The following is an 11,439-nucleotide window of genomic DNA, read 5'->3' as shown; positions in this document are numbered from 1 at the left end:
TAATATTTATCAAGAAAATGACATTTTTGCCAGATAAAGCCTGAATGTTCCAATAAGTTAAAGTAGATAAATTCTCTCATTATAATCATATAAATAAATGTGTTTTGGTAAATATAATTGACATAATAATGTAGGGTCGTAGTCTCAGTCACAGGTTCCACCTCGAGGTTGTCTCTCACTTCTAGTAAGTCATAATTTACGCCTCATTTACAATTTCAGATGTCTATAATTTTTTTCTGCGTTGTATATTATGTCTGGTTGAGTCATGGATGCTTCACTAAGGTCAAATAATGTGGTATTTCTGTGGTATAATTGAAAATACGTTCATGGGGGCACCTCAGTGTTTGTTCATGTATAAATACACGCTTTTTAAGTGACCATAGTTGTTTTACATATTAATATATGTGAAAGGCTCGTGATTCAGGGAATTAGAGCTACCTTCCACTTTGTTGGATCAAACGTGATTATTTCCCAGTTACCTAGGCAGCACTCTGACCCCTACGGCTTTAGTGCTTCCCCACAAAGAAATATATGAATATATATATATGTGTATATATATATATATATATATATATATATATATATATATATATATATATATATATATATATATATATATATATATATATATATATATATATATATATATATATATATATATAAGAAGAACATAAGAACGAAGGAACACTGCAGAAGGCCTACTGGCCCATGCGAGGCAGTTTAAAAACTGTAGTGTAAAGCACCCTTCTGGCAAGACAGTGATGGAGTGAATGATGGTGAAAGTTTTTCTTTTTCGGGCCACCCTGCCTTGGTGGGAATCGGCCAGTGTGATAATAAAAATATAAATAAATATATATATATATATATATATATATATATATATATATATATGTATATGTATATATATATATATATATATATATGTATATATGTATATATATATATATATATATATATATATATATATATATATATGTATATGTATATATATATATATTATATATATATATATATATATATTTATATATATTTATATATATTTATATTTATATTTATATTGTGCCATTGTATGTATTGTACATAAAATATATTTTCTATGTTCTGCCTGAAATACTTTGCATAACCATGTAAGAAATTATAAGAGAGAAAGAAAATAAATAGAGTTTATTATTATTGTTTCTGATTTATTTACTTTCATTTCTAATGCGCTGATATTCTCATACTCTTATCTGTAGTTACCGCCAAATTATGATTTGACATCAATCAATCCTCTAAAAATGTGCATCTCAATACACATCTCTACAATACACAATACATCTCAATACACATCTCAAAAGTTTCAATTATTCAACTATTTTACTGAAGTAGCGCTTGATTAATTTTGAATTGTCTACAGAATTTGCAGTACCCATTTTGTTAGGGGTTTGCACAGACTCCTAAATTTAAAACCAACTAAGATTATTTTGACAATTGGTTCTAGATATCCCATTCCTAAATCTTTTCTTTCCAATCTTTGTTATGTATGTCAGTATTATGTGGTTAGAACATATAGTATATCTGGAGAGAGTTTCGGGGGTCAACGCCCCCGTGCCCCGGTCTGTGACTAGGCCTTGTGGTGGATCAGAATCTGGTCAACCAGGCTGTTACTGTTACAGTCAACCCATATCTGACAATTTTTTTTATATGGAAAGTATCTATAAGTACAGTAAACACTAATGATTTATTTTACAGGGACAAAACTTAAGTTCATCAAAAATGGCCAAAAGTTTGCGGAGCAAGTGGAGACGTAAATGCCTGAGGATAAAGCGCGTTAGATATGGGAAAAAAGAACTGACAAGACTCATGGCAGTCGTAGAAAAGGCGAAAAGTGAAGTTCAGATTAAAGATGCTGCTGAAGGTAAATATTTTTGTATATTGTATATATTGTACTGATACAAGAGTGTGATAAATTGTGATGTATCTACCAAAATTATATGTATCTACCGAAGTTGTAGTTGTAAATGTTTAATCAGACACCCAATTTTAATGAGTTTTCATTGGTGGTATTGCTTGCTAGGTTCTTCCTTCTACAACATTCTATTCTTTTGGTACTGCCTTTTTCAGTTTACAGGTGTGGCCCTTTATTCTCCTATTTGATGACAGTAAAAAAATTATATTTTTTAATAAATAGCATTTATGACATGCAGTATAATATATGGTTATTGTGTCTCCCTTTTTCTCCTCTGTGTATATGAGGTATTTTTAATGTTTTCAGCCTTTCTTTGTAGCTTAGGTGTCCCGTAGTTTGATCACTAGCGCACTCAGCTCACACACTGAGGTCCGGAGATCGAATCCCCGTTACGGCTGGAAAACATTAGGACGTGTTTCCTTAAGACACCTGCTGTCCATGTTCACCCATAAGTATAATGGGTACCTGAGTGTTAGTCTACTAGTGTGGGTTGCAACCTGGGACAAAACTGACTTAATTTGCCCGAAATGCTCTACACAACAGGCGGCTTTCTATGTAGTATGTCACTGATGTCAACTAGGCCTGTATACCTTGTACATGTACTTGTAGAAATAAAGATATTGTTATTATTATTACAATTTTTTAACTCTGGGAGCTACCGTGCTATTTTGTGACTCGTCTTTGGCTTTTTTTTTCTGTTACTTATTTGTGTTTTAGATTTTTTTTTTTAACAAATCGGCCATCTCCCACCGAGGCAGGGTGACCCAAAAAAGAAAGAAAATCCCCAAAAAGAGAGTACTTTCATCATCATTCAACACTTTCACCTCACTCACACACAATCACTGTTTTTGCAGAGGTGCTCAGAATACAACAGTTTAGAAGCATATATTTATAAAGATACACAACATACCCCTCCAAACTGATATTTATTGCAATTCTGACCTATGATACATTTTCAACAGCATTTGTAGGGCGTGACTTCCATATATCTGAAAGCTATTTTAAAAATTGTCAGTGGATCATATACAGTGGACCCCCGCTTAACGATCACCTCCCAATGCGACCAATTATGTAAGTGCGTTTGTATGTATATGTTTGGGGGTCTGAAATGGACTAATCTACTTCACAATATTCCTTATGGGAACAAATTCGGTCAGTACTGGCACCTGAACATACTTCTGGAATGAAAAAATATCGTTAACCGGGGGTCCACTGTACATATCTCATTACAGGCATGCAGTTCTACATTTATGTTATCCAGTGACTTTTCTTTCTGTATTTTATGTGCTCTTAGATATGACTATTTTTGTGTTATGTATTGAATAGGAGTTTTGCATCATTTGCAAACATAACACATTGGCTGTTTTTCCACCAAGTCAAAATGACTTAAACAAGGAAAGAATCCAGTATCACTCATTCCTAGTTGTACAGGCAGGCTAATTGGATTCCTTGAATCTCTTGATATATAGACTTCCTCCAAATTCCCGAGTTTCCTTATTTGCAGGGTTTATTATCCAACATTTTTGCTATTGGGTAATCAGCAAATTGATTCATTTATCCAAGTTTTTCTGGCTCAGTAGATTTCCATGCTCAAATCTCTTATTTTGATCATTATTTCTTATGAATGTTAATATAAACCAGTTCAGTGTGTTATATAAAAGAGATATGGCCTCTGAAACAAAAAATTAACCTAGATCCAAATTAAAATTTGTTGTGCAGATTTAATTTTGTATTATTCACAGTGTGGTTTCATTGGGCTTCTAGGAATGTAACTAATGCAAATTTGGAGGGATGAATGTATGCAGTATTATCTTGTAATAAAGTTGGTAGAATTACCGACAATATGTAAAGTAAAAGGACACAAGTGCAACTAATGTGACATTTTATTGTGGCAATATTTCACTCTCCAGGAGCTTTATCAAGCCATTACAAACAATACATGGACACAGAGGGTATATAAAGGCTCAGAGTGAGGTGCAATACTAGTGAGGTACCATTTCGATGTTCACTAGTGGTGGTAGTAGTAGTAGTAGTAGTGACAAAAGTACAAAAGTAATACAATATGGTAGAGCAATTAATTCGTACACGAGTAAAAGGATATAAAAGCTATTACTTGGGTAACATAAAAATAGGCTGGACAAATATAGACTGGAAAGAGGCAGGTTGTTTCAGTGTTCACTCTCTGTAATGTGCTTTGTGTAGTATAACAGGAGAGACTATGTGATGGCAGGGTTTACTGTTTTCAGGAAGATTCTTGCTAAGACTTCGGAGATGGTGAAGCTGCCGTTGTTTTGTTTAATTGTATTCGGAACAGCGATCAGTGCTGATTCGAGGCACTTGCGTCTGTGGAAATTAGTTTCTTTGATCACTAATTGGCCGTCTCTGAATTTCATGAGATGATTGGTGGAATTTTGGTGTTGTACACCACCAATCATTTCATGAAATTCAGAGACGCCCAATTAGTGATCAAAGAAACTAATTTCTGCAGACGCAAGTGCCTCGAATCAGCACTGATCGCTGTTTCGAATACAATTAAACAAAACAACGGCAGCTTCACCATCTCCGAAGTCTTAGCAAGAATCCTCCTGAAAACAGTAAACCCTGCCATCACATAGTCTCTCCTGTTATACTACACAAAGCACATTACAGAGAGTGAACACTGAAACAACCTGCCTCTTTCCAGTCTATATTTGTCCAGCCTATTTTTATGTTACCCAAGTAATAGCTTTTATATCCTTTTACTCATGTACGAATTAATTGCTCTACCATATTGTATTACTTTTGTCACTACTACTACTACTACTACTACTACTACTACCACCACTAGTGAACATCGAAATGGTACCTCACTAGTATTGCACCTCACTCTGAGCCTTTATATACCCTCTGTGTCCACGTATTGTTTGTAATGGCTTGATAAAGCTCCTGGAGAGCGAAACGTTGGCACAATAAAATGTCACATTAGTTGCACTTGTGTCCTTTTACTTTACACAGTATTATCTTGCTTACGCTCCAACAGCACGTTGTATCCCATAGGTCACTTCTCTCCACTCGCCCCAATCAAACATTCTCACACTTGCTTACTAGATCCTCAAGTCCCTACCTTTCAGAGCAAGCCTCCAACCCTCCCAGAATTGTCTTCTGCACCTCCTTCCATCCACCCCATATTTATAAGCTCAATTGTCAGCATTTCTTTGTTTCATTTTTAGATGACCAAACCACCTAAACAACCCCTCTTTTCCACTTTCATTACTGTGCAGTAGACCTTTCATTTCATTATGTTTCCTAAATTTTTTTTTTTTTTTTTTTTTTTTTTTCTCTCTTCATAATACTCATACCAGAGCAACGTTTATACTCCTGCCTCATAGTGCAGGCATTGTACCTCCCAGTTCAGTGCATACACTTTAAAGGAAGGGTTTAGGATATTTGCTGTTTGAAATGACATCTCAACTGTTGTATCTGCATTCCTCTGCAAAGACAGTGATGTGTGAATGATGGTTAGTTTTTTTGGGGGGAGGGGGGGAGGATCGTCCTGACTCGGTGGGAGATGACCAGCATGTTAAAAAAAAAAATTATACTATGACATTCTTTTGTTTTCAGTCGTGAAAGCCATGGGAAAAGAAAATGCTAAATCTCTGGATGAAGAAATGCAGGTAACACCATCAGAAGAGTCAGAGGCTCAAGCAACTCCTGCCAGCACTTCTCTTCGAGCCCTCTTAAAAAAGAATGTTATTCCACCCAGATGGATGCACCAACGCAAAGCCAAGAAAATGAGGAGACAGCAAGCAAATAAAGCAAAGAGAATAAAAAAGTAATATAAAGCAGTTGTTTATCCAGTCCTCATAATGATTCCATATTGAAAATGTAGATTTAGGACTTCTTGAAATCCAGTTAATTTGGTAATAAAATTTCTTGTATCTGTTATACTGTATGTATGTGTAAATCTACAGTATGCATGCATGTATAGTACGTACTATTTGTCTGTGCAGGGGTTGAGTCAGCTCCTGTACAGTACATACGTACAATTTTATTTAATCAAGGGAAGGATTTACAGGGTTCATGTCTGGGAATGGCAAGCAGTCAGGCTCAAAGACAGGATAAGTACACTTCCTTAGATCAAGAGCACATTACCAGCATCAAGGATAAAATAACATTCTGATTCTATGTACAGTATAATGCATACACTACACACAGTGCTGTTAAATGTGTATCCATTGCTTCTAGCCTTCTTGCAACAGTACCCAAAGTGCATGCCTCACACCCATATACTAATTGTGTTGGTACCACTAGTCTGGTATAAATATAGTAATGTACCAGATTAGTGGTACTGATACAATTAGTATATTATACCAGACTAGTGGTATACATTATGCATAGAATCAGAATCCTATTTTAGCCTTGATGCTGGTGAGGGGCTCTTGATCCAAAGAACTGGATTTATCCTCCTTTTGAGCCTGATTGCCTGCCATTTCTCAGACACTACATGAATCCTATGAATGAGTGTTAACCTTGATTAAATAAAATTGTACATATGTACTGTACAGGAGCTGAGACTTCCAGTGCACAGACAAATAGTACATAATACATGCTGTAGACAGTACATCTATATTAATGGTATACAGTACTATTGAGTAAAAACATGTACATTCATCAAAGCTACGAGCACCAAGGCTGAGGGACTGACCCTCAAACCTGCTTCTGGCTCTTAAATTTCTGCTGTCTCCTTTGTATTTCTGCTGAAGAAGCCTGCTGAACAGGTAAAACATCTTGTCAATAAAGATACCCAGCTGGTGCATACGTGTCTTCGAAGGGGGGTCCTGACCCAGCTTTTTTTTTATAGCACTTCAAGGGAAGTTTCTTGATCCTGATGATTTAGATTTTGCCACCGAAGTGGCTAGTTTATTGTGCACCCCATATCCATCCTGTGGACGGTAGCGCAAGAGCATATGGATACACAAAAGCCCTAGGAACTAGGCCCCAAAGGGTTAACAGGACTACATATGGATTTATATCTACATATCTATAGTTCACTTATCTATTACAAGCAAATTTATCAAATTTGTTTTAATATATCTGGTATCTTATTTTCATTAATAAGATATTTTGACACGTCACATAGGTTATTATACTGTCTATCTCTGTATTTCTCAATAAGTGGACAATTAAGCACCTAGTGTTCAAGACAGTGACCATATGCCTGATCACATAATTTACATTTAGTTCGATCATCATCTGTGTGTCTCCCAAACTGCCAGAAGTACTTGTAACCAAGCCTAAGCCTGGCCACTACAACATCAGTCAGTCTGTTCACATTGCAAGTTGCTCCATAAACATACTTATCTATGTTCATGTTACCATAGTGGGTTATAGATCTACCCAGACTTCTAACTGCATTCCTATAACAATCATTTTCATTATTTACTTCTCTCCTAATATTATTCCTAATGCTAGACACATTCTACATTCTCCTTCTGGGTACTCTTCTTGGCTGACATATCAACTTTATCATGAAGGAGTAATCCAATGTGTGATGGGATCCATAGCAATTGTACATTAATTCCTTTGTCCCTGATTTTTGAGTATCTATACCTGGCTTCTCCAATGAGCATGTTGTTGGAGTCATTATATGAGTTAAGAGCATTCAGTGATGACAGAGTCAAGCTCAGTGTCATAAGTTAGCTTTAGCGTCTAATTAGGATTGCAAACAATTCAGTTTGCAATGTAGAAGCCCAGTTGTTAATTCTTATGCCTAGTTCAACAAGTTTATTATCGCTCTTAACTAGGGAGGTGGCAACAAGAGCAGATGCAGCCCTGCCAGAAGACTCCTGTTTAGATCCATCAGTGTATATAACTTGTGATAATGTATTACTACCAGCTAGGTGGGAAATTTCTTCTTGAGCAGTTGCTTTGACAAGTGATTTAAGGAAGGGATTACTAGCAATGAGCTGCTTGGGAGGCACTTGCAGGTATGTGATATTAAATGAACACATCTTCCATGGAGGGGTGAAATGCTCTTGTCTACAATGATACAGTTCATGCAGGTTATAAAACTTAATGCAATTGCACATTTTCACGATCCATTTAGATCTGTGTGCAGGGCCGGATTACCGCATAGGCAAACTAGGCATTTGCCTAGGGCCCCGCGCATTTGGGGGCCCCGCGGTCCAAGGGGTTCAGGGGCTCATCCAAGACTGTGCACATGGTGCAAGTGCAAAGGGGTCCCTACCTAAAAAGTTCAAGTGTTTGGAGAGTAAAATTGATTTTTAAAAATTAATCAAAACAAAAATAAATAATGAAATAAAATAAAATAAAAATAAATAAACCTAACCATAGATGGCAACACTCAACACGCCTTTGTTTACATCAGAACAGCTGTGTTTTCCCGCTAATGGGTGAGTATGGGAGATTCCTCTCCAATTTTCTGTAGTAATTACACGTTATCTAGACTTGTACTGTGACAAATTAACTGAAGTGTTGTTGATAGACATTGATGTGTATGGATAAATATTTGTTTTTGCCTCTAAATGTTAAGGGAGGTACCTGATAGGGTTACTTGACCAGTAAAGACACATGGACCAGTAAAGATGCATTTTTGGTAAAAATACCATAAAGAAAAACCTAAAAATGCAAACTGACTTCCGTTTGTAGGTTTTAAAAGCACTTTGTCCTGTCTTTAAGTCTTTATCATTTCAATAACAGATCTCAATTGATTGATGTTCTACATCACTTCCGTCGCAAATGCTTAGTTTTCAAGTTGCGACGGAAGTGATGTAGAACATCAATTAATTTACTACATATTTCCCCAGAAACACATAAGCCACATCAGAAAATCGTTGGTTGGGTGAAACTGAAAATTGTCCCTGCATTCTTTAATTCTCATGTCCTTATCTATGGTGGTAGGCCATATATCATGCAAAACATAATGATTAGTTTAGTCATGAAAATGGTAATATAAATACCATTGTGCATTGTTCTTGGACTCAGTATGATTTCTGTTTAAGTAAATTGGAGATCAAGGAGGATGAATTAGTAAAATATTCGTAGCCCAAATCACTAACTTAATCTATGGTAAAAGTTCTGTATATGACTCCTTTCTGGTAACGTTTTGAATTTTTAGATGCGCAGCCAGAGGAAAGGGGGCTACAAGGGCCATATCCCCCCAATTGACAGAAAAAAAATTAATAATAATTAAAAAATTAATAATAATTGATAATGAAAAATTTGTATTGTATTTGCATGATTACAGACAGTGATACATCCTCATTATGGCATCTCGTGAACGTGATGTTGGATGTTCTTATGCGAGTGGGTCACAGAAAAGAAAGAAGAAAATTCAAGAAGAACAGAAAAAGAAAGATGTAGGAAGCTGCAGAAAGATCACAGACATGCTCACGAAAACAGTTTCTGATGTTACCAGTACAGTTGAATCTGCAGATACGTCAGATCATACAGGAAGCCCTCCCTCCATTATTTCTTAGCCAGCATCTACTTCTTTTGTGTCTCCTCTCAATGTCTCAACGGACATTTCATCCACAGGATTTGTCTTAAAAGATCCTGCCTCATGGCCAAATGTAATCCCAGATTCTCTACGTAATGCTTTCATTGCAGAAAACTTCAGTCAAACTCTGAACATTGACTTTAGGAAATCAACAAGGATTTATGATGATGGAAGTCGTCGTTGTTTAAAGTCATCTATGTTTTATAGGAAGCTTGCAAATTCAGAAACTGTGAAAAGATCATGGATGGTATACTCTGAAAGCTCAGGAAAAGTGTACTGTTCAGCATGCAAGCTATTTTCTACCAAAGAAAATACCTTCACACAGGGGTTCAATGACTGGAAAAATTCCAAGCGTTTCGAGGAACATGAAAACAGCACCACTCACAGGAGCTGCATTTTAGCCAGTGTATTTCTTGCACAGAAAAAAGGCTTATTGGATTCTCATTTGGAAAATCAAACTGAAAAAGAGTGCACTTATTGGAGAAAAGTTCTAGAAAGAGTTGTTGCTGTTGTAAAATTCTTAGCTCTAAGAGGACTTGCTTTCCGTGGAGAAAATGAGGTTTTTGGTTCGGAAAACAATGGCAATTTCCTAGGGATCATAGAACTGTTAGCACAATTCAATCCATTCTTAGCAAATCATGTGTCACGCCTTGGGAATGCAGGAAGAGGCACTGTATCTTACATGTCATCTACTATATGCAATGAATTTATTGAACTGATGACTAAGAAGGTCCTCAATAACATCATAGCAGCTGTGAAAACTGCAAAATACTTTGCAATAAGTGTAGATTCAACACCAGATATTTCACATACAGATCAATTGACATTCATTGTTCGCTTTGTCGACTCCAGTGGTAAGCCTGTAGAGCGCTTTATAAAATTCATTCCTCTTTCAGGCCATGATGGAGAAACAATGATGAATGTAGTACTGGATACTCTGCTTGAACATGATCTCTCTATTATGGATTGCCACGGCCAGAGCTACGACAATGCAAGTAACATGTCGGGTAAATATAATGGATTGCAAGCCCGTATCAAGCAAATCAACCCACTTGCTGAATATGTGCCCTGCTCAGCACATTCTCTTAATCTTGTTGGGTCATGCGCTGCAGAGTGTTGTGTCGCTGCAGTTTCATTTTTTGGACTTTTACAAGCACTCTTTAATTTTTTCTCTGCTTCAACGCATCGGTGGAGTATACTCAAGTCAACCATTCATGGAGATGTCATCAAATCATTATCAACAACAAGGTGGTCAGCGCAGCATGATGCAACACATGCTTTGAAAGACAGCTTTGCTGAAATACATTTTGCTTTGATCCAAATAGCAGAGGATGAAGACCAGACAGCAACTACAAGAAGCGAAGCAGCCAGCTTAGCATCAAAATTGGAAGATTTTGAATTGGCCTTACTCTGTGTGCTTTGGGACTGTATACTGGAATGGTTAAATGCCACGAACAAGACACTTCAGAAAATTGAAATTGAAATGGCTACTTGTGCTAACCTCTATGCAGGCTTAGTGGAATTTGTAAGCTCACTTCGCAATGATGAAGCTTTTGAAATGTTTGAAGAGAAAGCTAAACTGCTGGTGAAAGACTACAGTTACCAGGCTGATCATCAGCGGTCAAGGAAGAGGAAACGCAATTTTGAAGAGCCAGACAATGAAATTGTGTTGCTACCAAGGCAGAAATGTAAGACAGCTACATACTTCGTCATTCTGGATTCACTGATTACAGAATTGGTGAAAAGAAAAGAAATCTTCCAGAATCTCAATGACAAGTTTGGATTTCTGTTCAAAATTACTATTATGCCAGATGCAGAATTGAGAGAAGCTGCAACACCTGTCAGCAGATGTTCAGGACACATTTGTTGAAGAAATAGTTCATTTTTCTGGGTATATGAATCAGATTAAAGCTCCACCTGAAAAATGTGCGCCCTCAGCTGCTTTGAAACATTTAAGAAATGCAGGTATCTCAGAAACCTTCCCTAATGTTGA

The 11,439-nt window shown here is 36.5% G+C and overlaps 1 protein-coding gene across 3 annotated transcripts; it reads left to right on the top strand.

Annotated features, from left to right (window-relative positions):
- The first annotated feature begins 47 nt into the window (after positions 1-47).
- On the top strand, positions 48-10,364 carry LOC128701561 (protein LLP homolog). Of its 3 annotated transcripts, none has more exons than XM_070101571.1 (4): positions 48-184; positions 1,732-1,897; positions 5,549-5,759; positions 10,343-10,364. In XM_070101571.1, the coding sequence occupies exons 2-4, from the start codon at positions 1,756-1,758 to the stop codon at positions 10,347-10,349; spliced, it is 360 nt and encodes a 119-aa protein (XP_069957672.1). In that variant the 5' UTR covers positions 48-184; positions 1,732-1,755; the 3' UTR covers positions 10,350-10,364. The 3 variants fall into 3 exon arrangements, with proteins under 3 accessions (XP_069957672.1, XP_069957670.1, XP_069957671.1); XM_070101569.1 differs by lacking the exon at positions 48-184 and adding an exon at positions 185-282; XM_070101570.1 differs by lacking the exons at positions 48-184; positions 10,343-10,364 and adding exons at positions 185-282; positions 9,195-9,216.
- Positions 10,365-11,439: the final 1,075 nt, after the last annotated feature.

This window comes from Cherax quadricarinatus, chromosome 78 (assembly GCF_038502225.1).
Source record: "Cherax quadricarinatus isolate ZL_2023a chromosome 78, ASM3850222v1, whole genome shotgun sequence".
NCBI classification, from domain to species: Eukaryota; Metazoa; Arthropoda; class Malacostraca; order Decapoda; family Parastacidae; genus Cherax; species Cherax quadricarinatus.
The sequence above is the reverse complement of the archived record's forward strand: the minus strand, read 5'-3'. Positions and strand labels throughout refer to the sequence as shown.

Bases quoted from the DNA above. Each gene is read 5' to 3' on its own strand.
- LOC128701561 (XM_070101569.1), top strand. From the start codon at position 220: ATGTCTATAATTTTTTTCTGCGTTGTATATTATGTCTGGTTGAGTCAT. The intron at 283-1,731 runs GTCAAATAATGT...TTTATTTTACAG, and splicing joins GTCATGGATGCTTCACTAAG to GGACAAAACTTAAGTTCATC. The intron at 1,898-5,548 runs GTAAATATTTTT...TTTTGTTTTCAG, and splicing joins GATTAAAGATGCTGCTGAAG to TCGTGAAAGCCATGGGAAAA.